Below are 15,099 nucleotides of genomic sequence, written 5' to 3'. Positions count from 1 at the left end.
TTATCTAAAATGCTCTTAGAGCATTAGCTGGGATCCCAATATATACTGAGTTACAATATTAAAGATTAGATTGAAGTACTGTCTTGAATTTAGTTGTGCCTAACAAGGGCTTAAGTCTATGCAACACGTGCAACTTAAAAAAATCTAGCTCTGACCATGGATTTCACATGCTCGCACATGGACAAATTTGAATCTAGGACAACAACCTCTAGACTTTTTGCATGGATCTCTGAAGAATACTGACTCCAGATATTTGCAGCTTCAAGAACAGTTTGTTGTGAAACAGCCATTGCTTAACTGCTGAGAGACAAATCAAAACCATATTAAAGGTGAACGCCCATGTGGACATGGCAGGAATAAATAACTGTATATCATCAACATATCAATCACAACCTGTGGCTCTCAAGACACCGTCTGTACTCCAGGCACCAAATTGTAAACAATACGTCAAATGTCAGTAAACCTGGTTTCTTTTTTAATTAATTTATACCAGCTATTATCCCATCCAATGACCATATAATTTTGTAGGACCACTACTCATAAGGTCACGGTATTTTACCAGACTCTTTTTGTGGTTTGGGTCCGGTTTACTTTGTATATGTTTTTTTATGTTTTTTTAATATTTAGTTTTCTTTCTTTCTTTCCATCACCCTAATGAGAGCTCCAAGATGACATTTCAAATTACAGTCAAATTAACTGTCACTTTCTTAATCCCAATTCAAAGTAATTCAGCAGTGATACTTATCTGCGTAGCCCAACATGATCGCATTTCGGATCCCCACTTTTAAGGTCCTGCTTCAGGGGAAACAATATCCATTCTTATTCCGTGACACTCCCAGGGCAATCGTTAAACAACCAAAAGGTTAATCTCCAATAGCTGTCTCCATCAAATAATGTAGATGCGGTCACACCTTGGACTCGCCGTTCTTTGAAACATGGCTCTCAACTGAGTGGCTTTTCAACTACTAGAAACGGAAGTTCCTCCCACAGAAATCTGTCCCAATCAATCAATGAAGTCTCCAATCAGGTCGGGTAGGACCATCACTTCCTTTACCTAAGTTCTCTAACACGTCGTATCTTAGCGAAAAACCGGAGGTGATGTCATCTTGAAACCCCGGTGCGAAATCAATTGCCTCAGTCTTCAAACAAAGCTCATTTCCTCTACACTTGACATGGTTTATAGTTCTCCATCACGTCCTCTTTCAGGAACAATTTTCCAAACTGCAATCAGATCTTGTTGAAACTTACATCTGTTGCGGCTATTATTAATCAACATGGTGTATTTTTAAGTCTTGCTTTCTCTATATTAACTCCGGGAACTAGTCCTCTGTCACGTCGTACTCCACGTCAGTCTCAGCTGATCGACTCCAAACTTCCATCGCGTCATCCTCTGTCCTCACGTAATCCTCAATCTTCAACCAGGACATTGTTCCCTCTACACTTCACATAGTTTATCGCATCCTCTTTCAGGAACCAATATCTAGTCTATAATCAGGTATTGTATGATTTACGCCTATCCCGACTATGGTTATTCATCAAGGCATCTTTTTCAGTCTTCAAACAAGTCCGACTTACTCTATGGGAGAAGCCATTCAGGGAGCAGAGAAGCTTCTTGCTGTTCTGTTCTTTAATCCCACTGCAGCTCTCCGAATTATATTTAGTCTGACTGGAGCTAATTCTCTAAACCAGGGGGCAGCCCCTAATTCTACCCCCGCCAATTGTGCAGAGGTGTCACCAATGTGTCTCCTTGCTACAGACAGAGTCTTCACCGATGCTGGATGAGAGAGTAGGAGTACGATCTCCTGTGGAAGGTGTCTGGCAGCAAGTGTGCTTGAAAACAAACCTCATGAACCCACTTTTTCTTCACAGCCTTCCATCCTGTGAAGGTGGCTGAAGCTCAAGTTGGAGCCCTCAGGCCTTCTGGGTGGAGGGAGATTTCTTCGGGTCCAAGGAGGATCCTAAGATTCCGAGAACCAAGAGAGGCGAAGAATAGTGAAGAGGAAGTTAATTGCATTTTCCCCGTGGTTTACTCAAAATTTGCCTTGTGATTGTGAACATGAAATTCTGGTAGGAGTCAGAATAAGGAGGCAGCTTTTATTTTTGGTGAAGAAATCCCAGGTACTTGCATTGGGTACTTTCTTTTTTTTGAAGATCCCATGTAAGTGCATAGTGAATTTTCAAGGAAATAAATGCACCTTTGTGACCCTTCTCAATTTGAAAGGTTTCTGCAAGATAAAGTTCCCCAAGGATTTTTTTATGTATGTAGTGCTGAGGTAAGGGTCTGTGACAAACAATTTCATGGTTTGTTAGGATAAAAGACAGCCTTAAGTTTTTTACTTCTATTTACTTATCTTTCTTGTCCCCCTATATATTATGTGGACTGAATTTAACATTATGGTATTCCTTGATATTTCTTTCAATTTTTTTTCTAAGTTTAATTGCAGTTTATTATGGTTTGTTTTATAAATCTTGATAATCTTAATGAATAAAAACAAAGAATAAGGACTGACAGATTGGGAGTGTCTACTTCTGGTTTGCTGCTCAACAATGTGTCAGCAAAAGCTCCAACGTAACTGTTCAGGAGAGAGTTCCAGTTCAGCAACTAGACTACAGAGATCTGCATACTAGAAAGAGTGCCTACTTACTAGGGAGTGGTTAATAAAGAAAATTGTGTATAAAGTGTGCTGGTACTTTGAAAACTGAGTTATAGAAAGTATTAAAAAACTCTGAGGGCCCAATAGTCAGAAGATAACATTTCAATAAGTTAGATGGCTTAAACTTATCTGGCTAACTTACATGGGTTATTCAACAGCATGGCTATACTGCTGAACATCCCTATATTCAGCACTACTTAGCCATCAGGTCTAACTTATCAGATTAACTGGATAAGTCAGAATATTGGTACTTATCCAGCTAAGGCCTGGATTTATCAAAATGCACTAAATATTGCATGTGATAGGAAAAGTGCCTCATGCTAGATAGAGATATAAATACCTATGGGAAGCCCACCTAGTAACTTGAGGTGAGGTTTAGGTATTAGTGTAGGGGTTACGGGCCACTTTGACATTCAAAGTGAGAAGTACGAACAGAACAGTGCTCTCTTGTGAAGATTTGATGACCTTCGGAGTGAGGAAACTCACCCAAAGATGAGACTTGTGCAATGTTCTCTCAACCTAGCTTGATGGACTCTCTACCTGGGTATCATCAAGCTAGGTTGAGAGAACATTGCACAAATCTCATCTTTGGGTGAGTTTCCTCACTCTGAAGGTCATCAAATCTTCACAAGAGAGCACTGTTCTGTTCGTACGTTTCACTTTGGATGTCAAAGTGGCCCCTAATCCCTACACTAATACCTAATCCTCACCTCGATTGACTAGGTGGGCTTCCCATAGAGATATAAATACCTATCTAGTGTAAGAACATTATGGCTCTCTCTCTCTCTCCCCCCCCACTTTTTCAGGCTGGGGCAGTTGTTAATTTCTGAGTGTAAAATGTGCAGATTTAAGCACACATTTCTTTTTCTGTATCTGGGGTTAATGACCAAGAGCCTCCTCAACATGCATTTGCTTGTAATGAGTGTTATTAGTTTTGGTGGGGTTTGGATGCACGTTTTGGATGCGCTAAACCCCTTATTGAATAAGGGATAGTGGATGCGCATTCAATGTGCACGTGCAACCTCGGGTAAAACAGTGTGTTCAGCTGAACATGCTTTACTGTATCGGCCTGAATGGTAGCTCAAGGAGAGTTGCATTCAGGTATAGTAAGTATTATATATACCGCTTTCTGATCAATTGACCAATCAGAGCAGTGCATATAAAAACAAATAGATTTAAATACATCAGCCTTAATTTTCACATGCTATATCAAACCTATTGCCGAACCTCTTTTCCCACCTATTTCTGCATGTACTTTTTCCAGCAAAATTGTGCATGTATGCACGTGCTAACCCTGCCCATCCCAGAAATGCCTCCACTCTCTGCATGTACAAGTATGTATGTACTGTCACTACATGCAAATTGTTATGTTATGAGTAAAGTCAATAGTGGACCCTTGGGCCGGCTGAGGTGGACAGCGTCCACAGGAGTTAATAAGCCGGGAGGTGGCACTCAGCTGGAGCGGACTGATGGCGTCTTCACCCTGGAAACCCAAGACCCCCCCAGGAGGAGCCCGTAGGGGTCCGAGTCGCTGGGACTTAGGAGAATCGTGAATGAGTCCAAGGTCTGTGGCTGGCTGAAGGACGAGGAGAATCGTGAAGAAGACCAAGGTTCGAGGCTGGCAGAAGACAAAGGAGAATCGTGAAGAAGACCAAGGTTCGTGGCTGGCTGAAGACAAAGGAGAATCGTGAAGACGACCAAGGTTCGTGGCTGGCTGAAGACAAAGAGAATCAGGAACCGGAGCTGGAGTCAGGATATGTAGACAGCAAGTAGAGCCCAGAGCTGGAGCCAAGGCACAGCAGGACCAAACAGAACCTGACCTGGAAGCAGGGCACGGCTGGGACAAGCTGGAACCGGAGCTGGAAGCAAGGCACGGCTGGAACAAGCAGGAACCAGGGCTGGAAGCAAGGCACGGCTGGAACAAGCTGGAACCGGAGCTGGAAGCAAGGCACGGCTGGAACAAGCAGGAACCAGGGCTGGAAGCAAGGCACGGCTGGAACAAGCTGGAACCGGAGCTGGAAGCAAGGCACGGCTGGAACAAGCAGGAACCGGAGCTGGAAGCAAGGCACGGCTGGAACAAGCAGGAACCAAGGCTGAAAGCAACGCTGGGAAGCAACTAAGCACACAGTAGAGTGACCTCGTTGCAAAGGCAAAGCAAGGAAGTCAGACGCTGGTTTAAATAGCCGGCCAGCGTCTGACGTCAGGAACGGGGCGGTTCAGCACTTCCGGGTGCTGGGCCTTTAAGAGCCCCCTGCTCACGCGCGCGTTGCCTGGCAGTGGGAGGAGTCTGAGTCGTCCCTCGGCAGCATCTCCACGTGGAGAGAGACGCTGCCATGCGGCCTTGCAGGCCCCAGGAGCAACGGAACGCGGCGAGACCGGGAGAGGCAGCAGAAAGGTAAGGACCCGGTCGCTAGGCTAGCGACCGGGACCGCAACACAAATATGGTAGATCATTTTGAAAGACCCCCATTTCTGCATGAAAAACACTGTTTTATGTGTGGAAATAGTTTTGCAAATTGTTCTGTATTTGATGAAGTTTAAGATTAATGAAGGGATAACAAGCAGGTTTTAAGAAAGTTCGCTCTTAGCGTAAAACTGAACCTGATAATTGTCTGTATTTTAACAGCCCAACCATTGGAATTGTATGGACTTCCAAGGAAAGCCCTGGGTCAATATGTGAAATATTAAACTGAGAAGAACTACTGATGTCATTGTGACTGTGTAATTTTGTTTGAAAGCTGCCACATGGCTCTCTGAGGAACTCTGCCAGCAGAAAATGGGAAAAATGCCTCCTAAAGTGATAGTGAAGGAAATCTTATTTAGACTAATAAAGTGTTATGTAGATCCTTCTCCTTAACCTATAACAAGTCAGCTGTTAGTAGAATATTTTTGCTAAGGGGATCTTGGAACTCCTTTGCACTAAGAAATTGCTTCGGATAGTAAGGAGTTTACTAAAGTAACCCTCCTGACTAGAAATTGTACAACATTGTATGCAAAGATGTAAGGGTAATGCTAGGCATTATGCAGGCAAAATCTCTTGTATTAGGGAAAATATGCATAACTGTAATATTATGCCATTTACTTTATTTTCTTCTGTTCCTTTAATTACTTCAGTGATTGCTGGTTAGGAAACAGGATCCTATTGATTCGAATTCAGCTTCTTTCTCACTTGCTCCTTGGCCATTGTGTCTGTTTAAAACCACAGAAACTGGCTGGAAAGGTTGGATCACCCATATAATTAAGGCTTCATTTAGTAAGAACAGGTTCCCAGATTCTTTAAAGAAGCTTACATTAGACCTGAATAACCTAGATAATTTCAGGCTTGTTTCAAAATATACCTTTCTTAGGGAAATTAACCAAATGAAAGGTGGGTTTTGTTAGGGTTAATATAATGCTGGAGTGAATACCAGAGTTGAAGAATAGTCTAGGATAGCTAGGCCTAGTCAAACAAAGAGTACTCAGCATCTTCCCTGCTTTGCGCCTGTGAGAAGAAACACTTCTGTTAACGTCATGATGACAGCCAACTTTCCCGCAGGAGAAAATCTGCCTAGCAATAATATCTTTGCACACATACAAACTACTTCAAGGCAAGAATTTTATTGAGCATGAAGATCTAATAGCCACCTGCAGAAACTCCCCATCAGCACAGAAATAATGAGCTAATCCTCATCCACGACTAACTCAAGGCCAAAGTTTGTTCCCAGTTAGAGATGGGCAGCCGTGAGAAGCCTGCAGAAATAGCCAGCTGCTGAACCAGCTCAGGCAAGTGATTGATCAAAGGGTCTCTACTGATAACTGTAAGAGATGGGAAAAATGTGGCAAAGCAAGGACAGAACATCTTGCCTATGTAACAAAGGGCTATAAAAACAGCAGCAGCAGGTGATGACCAGGTCCAAGCAGCAGTATTCTTGTTTCCTTCATTCACATCTGGTCAAAGCAAGGAACCAGCTAATAGTGGAAAGACATCTTATGCATTTGGTAGCTAGGAAATGTGTTAACTGGCTTACTGCAAACTATTGTGTTATTATCTACATACCAGAGTTACAATACATTTGGAATATTACCGGTTGGTCTCTGTCAATCTGTATATTTCCCACCATGCTCCTTGGCAGACACTTTAGTGGCTGTAACAGCCTCAGAAATTCACAAGCTCTTGGATGATTCGGAGATGTTAGACCAGCAGCAATCTGGTTTCAGGTCAGGTCACAGTACAGATACTGTCTTGGTAGCCCTAATGGCTGACCTGTTGTGGGCTTCTGAAAGGGGCACTTCACCCATTTTAATTTTATTAGATTTGACTGCTGCACGGGATTGGGATTGGAAGAACTGTTTAAATCCCATTTGGAGGGGAGATCCCAAAAAGTAGTGCTGGGTGAATTCTACTCTTCCCTATGTCCTTTGAGCCATGGGGTTTCCCAAGCTTCATTCTTTCCTCCACTATTGTTTAATACCTAAGTAAAATCTTTAACTGAAATAGTTAAGAGGGTTTGGTCTTCACTTTCACCTGTATGTCACGACGTCCAACTTTATATATCATTGGAACCATGAGCTTACTGAACCAATGTTTAGAGGAAATCTGGAAATGGATGACTGCAAATAAATTATTATTAAATTCTCCTTACACAGAAGTACTTTATTGGGGCAAGTTTTCAAACAGCTGACTCAGTTGAAGTCTACGGGTACTTTGCACCCATGGACTCTGTACAGATTTTCAAAGGGCATTCTTTCTCTTTGAAAATTACTATAGGTTTAACAAGCCCACAGATTTCACACCTATTCTTTGTAAGAACTAAATCTGATTAGAAAATAGCACACACACATTTGAAAAAGCAATGGACACATTCTGTTTCCTAATCTTACATAAAACACACCCCAGGAATGCCTCTCCTTAACCCAGCTAAAATTAAACATGCTGTGGAATCCCACACATATTTTTATCTGGGTTGAGGGTGAATAATTTTCAGACAGTCCTTTTTAAATGGATAAATCAGTGCTCGGCTTTTGAAAATTGTTCTCCCCATAGGTAAGGCTGCACTACAAAATGTGGAACATCTGCTTGTCTTCGATGGAATTGTTCTCCCTGTAAAAGACCAGGCTTGGAACCTGGGTGTCATATTAGGTTCTAGAATGAGGGGTATTTCATGCTTATATTGCTGCAACATCCTTTATCTGGGTCTTCCACTAAAGACTGTACAGAAACTGCAGATTGTTCAAAGTGAAGCTGCTAATGTACCATCAGGATCTAGGTACAGGAACAGCATAACAATGTTCTGAAGAGCTTACATCTGCTCCCTATTCAAGTTTTCTATGCAATTTAGAGCTCTAGCCCTGAGTTTTAAAGCTTTGAATAGTCAAGATCCTCAGAATCTCCAAGACCACATATCAACCATCTTGTTCATCTTTAGATGACAAGTCAAGACATGACTTTTATGCCAGGCTTTCAGTTGCTGAAATTTTTTTATTTTGTTTTATTGATTAAAAGGTAGATAAAAATTAAAAAAGCGCCAATTTTATAACATGTACATGCTGGTGCGCGCATGTTATAAAATACATTTCCTGTGTGTACATGCGCACTGTATTTTAATGTCCGAACGTACGTATATGGGCAGGTGGCCTCCTCCGCGCGCGGGAGGAGGTAAATTTTAAAAAGCAATGTGCGGCGTCGCGAGTAGGGCTTCCTCAGTTCCCACCCAGTCCCTATACCCCTACCTAACCTTCCTACCTTTTCTCCTCTCCTCCCTGACCCCTAACCCTTTCCTAGCTATGAGAATATTTTTGGTTTTTTACCTTGCTGCTCCTTCAGAGCAGCAGTAGACTCTGCGTGCCAGCTGGCTGCCGGTGCGCGCTTCCCCAAGACAGCAGCTAATGGAGCTGTACCGCCCCACCCAGACCACACCCCCTGGCCCACCCCTTTTGCGGGTAACAGTGGTTATGCACGTGGCCAGCCCTGTTCTAAAATGTGCGCAGTATGCGCAAGGCCCGGCCATGCACGTAACCCCCAGTTTTTTCACATGTGGTCCTTTAAAATCGGGCCTTAAGATTTTTAGTTTGATTTTTATTGGTTGGTTTATTAATGTTTTATATCTTTTTAGTATCTTTTAAAATGGTCTTAGTTTACTGTTTTTAGAGGGTGATTTTCAACAGCCTGCATAAGTCTGCTTATGCATATAAGTCCGCTTTGAAAATTCCTAGATTGTGCTGGACATGATTGGGAACAGGTGTAACTTTCTATGGGGCGGATTTTCAGATCCCTGCTCGCCTAAATCCGCCCGGTTTTGGGCGGATTTAGGCGAGCAGGGCCCTGCGCGCCGGTGAGCCTATTTTACATAGGCCTACCGGCGCGCGCAGAGCCCCGGGACTCGCGTAAGTCCCGGGGTTCTCCGAGGGGGGCGTGTCAGGGGCGGGCCCGGTCGTCGCGGCGTTTAGGGGGCGTGTCGGCAGCGTTTTGGGGGCGGGTATGGGGGCGTGGCTACGGCCCGGGGCGGTCCGGGGGCGTGGCCGCGCCCTCCGTACCCGCCCCCAGGTCGCATCCCGGCGCGCAACAGGCCCGCTGGCACGCGGGGATTTACTTCTCCCTCCGGGAGGCGTAAATCCCCGGAGAAAGGTAAGGGGGGGGTGTAGACAGGGCCGGGCGGGTGGGTTAGGTAGAGGAAGGGAGGGGAAGGTGAGGGGAGGGCGTTAGAGGATTCCCTCCAAGGCCGCTCCGATTTCGGAGCGGCCTTGGAGGGAACGGGGGTAGGCTGCGCGGCTCGGCGCGCGCCGGCTATACAGAATTCATAGCCTTGCGCGCACCGATCCAGGATTTTAGTGGATACGCGCGGCTCCGCGCGTATCTACTAAAATCCAGCGTACTTTTGCTGGCGCCTGATGCGCCAGCAAAAGTACGCCTATTCGCATTTTTTGAAAATCTACCCCTATGTGTACATATATGTGCATATTTTCAAAAACTGAAAGTATGCACCTAAAGGTTTTCCCCTCTCAACTCCATCCCACCGCCCAGATGCCTACAGCAAGGACAGGGAAATGTATGCTCAAAATTATATTTTGTGTATACTTTTCCCTGTACAACTCTGTGGTTGATTTTCAAAAGACAGTTTACATGCATAAAGTAGGGTTTATGTGCATAAAACTGGACTTGTGCTCCATTTGAAAATTACCCTTTAATGGATTGTTATACCTAACTTTGGGCATTTTGGTGGAAAGGCATGTCATAAATTAAAATGTTATGTTATTAGCTGGGAGGCAAAGAAATGATGAATCTGCAGAGCAGCTGAAGAGAGATGGCAAAAATAAATAAATAAATAAATATATATAGTCTAAACAATAAAATAATTAAAAAAGCAATAAAAAAATGTCTAGAATTGTGTGGCTGCATCACGTGGTCCCTCTATTTCTGGCACCCATTAAATCAGCTCTTAAGTTGTCCTGCTATTCTAGACTTAAGGCAATGTTTTCTTAAAAAAAAGAGAAAGAGAGAAAGAGAGAAAGAAAATAGCAGAAAACTCAAACATTCCAAATATTGAGCTTTTCAAAACAGGACCTTAGCTGAAGAATTATTCCCTTTTGTTCCAACCAATCAGATTACTGGGAATCCAACTGAGCATTAATTAATTTACTGTACCATATGCACGGTAAAACCTCACATCAATGCAGGCACTAATTTAGGCATTCCAGTGGACCTGAATGTAATTCAACCTGACTAGCTCAATTTACTTTAACACATGGTAAATGTACTGCATAATTATGACTTGTTTTAAGCTGTATCAAATCATGGATGGTTAAAGTTTTACATTCTAAATTAGATTAAATAGTCAGGTTTAATAGGAAAGGTATTTTAAATTTAGTAGTATATTTTGCTGCCATTTTTTAAATAGAATTTACAACGGTGTCAATCTACTGCACATAATATAATTCAGTATGAGTGAAACATATTACTGCAAAGGTAAAACAGTAAAATTTCTTTAGTCAGTTATACCTGGTGGTGCCACCATCCTCTGCCATTTCTGAAATAAGCATGTCTTCAGACAGTCCCGAGGACTTAGATTGTATGTTTTATGTCTTGACATCAGTTCCTGCATTGGCTCCAGTATTACACACAACTAAAAATAGAGATATGAATAAAATACATTTTATATAATGAATTTAAAAAAATAGTAAATTAGCACATCCTGCATCCTGTGAGCTTTCAGTTTGGCAATATGCAATTTTCTACTTAGGTAATTTCAGTAAGAGGAACATTTTGTTTCTAATGTACTATTATATTCAGCTATTTTGTTTTCTTTTTCAAATATGCTTTATGAAAAGCCACAAAATGTCATTCATTTACATAAAGGTGAAGGACCTCAGACTGTGGATACTTGCAAAAAGCAGCGTGTTGATGCCCTGATTCTGAAGCTGTGGTTGACAATTATGAATCAATGACAAATCAATTTCCAGCCCTTCACATCATCTGGAAAAAGCATATATTTTTCCTCCACCTGTTTCTAGATCAGAATTTACTTAAAAGATGTGTTTAAAAATAGTCCTACTTTCTTAACGATATTATTGTACTTCTGTACCCAATAGAATTGTAAGGTATGTCTTAAAAAATGATTACTACATTTATCTTATGACAGATGTGTTCATGAATGTGCCATGCTTACCTCTATAACAGATCTTGTTCACTAAAGAATGGAAAATGCTAGCTAAAGCACAAAGCTTTGACATTTGGAAATTCCTCCCTTCTAGAAGTGGATTCACTTTTTGTCTCCACATCTTCCTGTTGCAGCCCTTGCTTCCCTCTCTGCTAAATTACTATGGCTTTTCAGGGATCTGAGGAGCCCTCATGCACATACGTCGCGCCCAAGGTTCTTTTATGGAGAAAGAATGAACCCTTCAGAGCCTGAGGCATTAGAATGGAACCAGTCTAAAGTGAACAAGTTGGGAGTTCCAACTGTGGGTTCCCTTGGGCTTAGTTCTGGGCTCCCCCTCAAGGAACCTGAATTTACCTGTCCTCCAAAAAAAAATTGTAATCCCTCCTTGCAGTGTGATTGTACGTCTGGATGGTGCACAGCTCCTCAGAAAGGTCCTGTAACTCATAAATGGGAATAACTGCCTCCCTTGCACAACGTAGCAGGTTCATGCCTTGCACCCCACTCCTTAGAATGTCCGCTGTCCTCTGGAAGAACTCGCCTTCCAAGCACAGCCGGAGAGAGAACACGGCTGGTTTTTTCCAGAGAGAGCCAGCCAGCGTGTCTGCTTCACCCAGCTCCTCTCAGTGATTCACCCTTGTGACTCACTGAGTCTCCTTTAGAACTTTGAAGGAAAGGACCCTCAATGTGGGGATGGAAGAGGTCAGTACTCTCCACCAACTCTGCTCCTCTTGCTGTACTCTCTTACTGAAAATTTCACAGACTAAGGGCCTCATTTTCTAAAGTATCGCAGGCCTGCCGGTTTCGCACCCAGTAGTGCCAGCATAGAAGGTGTAGTTATTGGGTGCGAAGTAGGACGTGAAAAGGCCCGTACCTTCGCGGAGTAGGCCCCGGTGATGCCACGACTCCGCGAAAAGGCCCTTACCTTCGTGGAGTCAGCCCCGGTGACGCCCCGACTCCTCCTCTTCCGGGGCCAACTCCGCCCCAATTTAGGTAGCGCAGACGTGTGCTACCTTCGCAAGCTATCACAGGCTTGCGCTGTTAGCTGTGATAGCCTTGGAAAATAAGGCCCTAAGACATGGTAAAAGCCTAGTACCATTTTCTTCATAAATGAAATTCCCAAAGTCTCTTCTGCTTGTATGTTTGTCTTGATTAGACTGTAAGCGCTACTGAGAAAGGACTTTGTGTGTTTTTCTACGGTTCTGCGTTTGTCGAGTAGCTTGATATCAGTGACAAGTAGAAGTAGTATTAACAATATTCATAAGGCACTTGGCAGGACAAATTGTATGAAAGATCCTATAGTGCAACAGTGACAGTGACTGAACTTGGTGTTATATCCTTAATAGGGAAGCCAAGCTACTGTGTACACAAAAGCATTCTGTAGTTGGCAAGTTTTGTCTTGTTTTGTGTTGTTAAAGAGGCCACATGGTGAAGGCAGTGATTACAAAAGAATATAACAATCTAATAAAAAAAAAAAAGAATTGACATCAGACAAAGGGAATGTTACTTTCTGAGGACATCACTGCCTGAAAGAATAGTTCCATATCCTAACACATTTATGCTGTGTGGTTAATGTGACCAGTAACACAGAGCATCCTTGTCTATGCAGTGCGATGTTCTCATTGAGCCCAATATTCAGAGGGCACTTTGTGCCTCAATTTAGGTGCCTATGATAGGAGCCTATGTAGGCTGAATATAGGACCCTAAAAAGTAGATTCATAAAACTGTGCACGTGTGTCCATGTGCACACGGTTACCGGTGTGCAAACATGGACACGCCAATTTTATAACATGCGCGCGTCAGATTTTAAAATCCCCGCATGCATGTGCGGTCGGCCCATGACTTGCATGCGAGGGGGGGCTTTATAACCTACACGCGGTGACGCAGTCGGGCCTCCCCCAGTTCCCTCCCAGTCCACTCCAATGAAGGAGCGGACTGGGAGGGAACTTTCCTATCCCTAACCTGACCCTTCTTACCTCTTCCCCATTGCTCCCTGACCCCTAACCTAACCCTATCTATCCCTAATTTTTTTGTTACTTACTTCTCCTCTGGAGCAGAAATAATCTCTGCGCCAGCCGGGTGCCGGCACACGCTTCCCCGGGACGGTGGCTAATGGCGCTGCCCCGGCCCACCCCCGCCCCTCCCTGCCCAGAGCCTGCCCCCGGCGCGCTCCTTTGGAGAGGCTCGGCACTTCGGCGCATATCGGGGGTTACGCACATTGCCTGGCCCTGGCCACGCGCGTAACCCTCCTTATTTACACAAATGGCCCTTTTAAAACTGAGCCGTAAATGAAAATATGGACATGCCGATTTTATAACATGCACGTGCCGGTGCACACGTCATAAAATCCTATGGCTGCGCTCACATGCGCGCCAGATTTAAAAATCCGCGCGCACATTTGCGAGCAGCCCGCAGCTCATATGCACGGGGGGGGGGGGGGATTTTATAAAGTGACACGCGGCTACGCAATCGAGCCTCCCTCAGTTCCCTCCCAATCTGCTCCAATTAAGGAACGGATTGGGAGGGAACTTTCCTACACCTAACTCTATCCTTCCTCCCTCTTTCCCTCTCCTCCCTGCCCCCTAAACCTACCCTAACTATCCCTAATTTTTTTTATTTTAATACTTTCTTCTCCTCCAGAGCAGAAGTAATCTGTGCAGGCTGGTCAGCTAATGGCGCTATCACAGCCCGCCCCCCGCTCTTCCCCTCCCTACCCAGATCACGCCCCCCGGCCACCCCCTTTTCTCTCGGCTGGCACTTCTGCGCATACCGGGGTTTACGCAAGTGGCCAGACCCATTGTAAAATGCATGCGGAAGGCCCGGCCACATATGTAAACCCCAAATTTATGCGCGTAGCCCTTTTAAAATCCGGGCTATAGGTTCTTAAATTGGAGATTAAGGATGTGCATTTGGGAGAAACGAAATAAGAAATTTCAATAAAATTTCATTGGTTTTCACGTTTTGTTAAGAAAGCAAAAAAAAAAAAAAGTGATCCGTGGGAGTCACGTGATGTGGTGAGCTGGGGAGGACGTGTTCTCCTGAGCTCCGGGTGCCTTCCGCTCCATCTACTAACATCAAGATGAATATGGCCCATGGAAAACTAAGCTTTCCTCCCAACAAACATTATTAGCTGATGGACAGATTTATCACAAAATATCCAAGGGTCATGTCCACTTGTGTGACAAGAAAGGAGAAAGAGAAGCCATATTTGTCAGAGGTAAAGATGATTGCAAGTAGATGAATCTGCAGTGTCTGAGCTTATGGCAGCAGTGGTGGCAGCTTTAAATAATAAATTTGAGGACATCTTGGAGCAAATTGCAGATGTCAAAACTTCTGTGCCGAATTAAATTTAACACTTACTTCAAATCGGATGGATGTCGTGAAGGATGATACTGCAGCCCTAGCTTCCAAAGTTACTAAATTAGAAAAAAATGGTAGCAGCATAGGACGAGAAATTAGAAGATCTTGAAAACAGAACCAGGAGATCAAATTTGCTTTTTCTGGTTTTATCAGAGCATATTGAAGAAGCAAAGCTAATTGAAGCTAATTGAAGTCCTGGAAAAGTGGAATCCTGTGGAATAAGGCCTGCAAGATCTTATCAGTCATGTTGAGCAGGCGCACAGGCCAGGTAACCTGATAGTGAGCCAAAATAAACCACAGGTGGTCATAATGAAAATATTGAATAAATCCACAATATTGCAAGCTTACCATAAGAAGAAAGAGGTCTGATTTCAGGATCAGAGAGTCTTAATTTTGTAGTACTTCAGTCCAAGTTTCAGCTCAGTAAAGGAATTTGTGCCAGTATGCTCAGATCTC

The 15,099-nt window shown here is 43.6% G+C and overlaps 1 protein-coding gene across 6 annotated transcripts in view; it reads right to left on the bottom strand.

Annotated features, from left to right (window-relative positions):
- LDB2 (LIM domain binding 2) overlaps window positions 1–15,099 on the bottom strand; it is a 711,173-nt gene that overhangs the window by 39,497 nt on the left and 656,577 nt on the right. For all 6 annotated transcript variants that reach the window (XM_029590544.1, XM_029590552.1, XM_029590570.1 and 3 more), the window contains one exon: window positions 10,629–10,752. In XM_029590544.1, coding sequence (XP_029446404.1) covers window positions 10,629–10,752 — 124 coding nt within the window. The remainder of the gene's footprint in view (window positions 1–10,628; window positions 10,753–15,099) is intronic.

Source organism: Rhinatrema bivittatum, chromosome 1 (assembly GCF_901001135.1).
Source record: "Rhinatrema bivittatum chromosome 1, aRhiBiv1.1, whole genome shotgun sequence".
Lineage (NCBI taxonomy): Eukaryota > Metazoa > Chordata > Amphibia > Gymnophiona > Rhinatrematidae > Rhinatrema > Rhinatrema bivittatum.
This window is presented reverse-complemented; position numbering and strand designations above follow the sequence as displayed.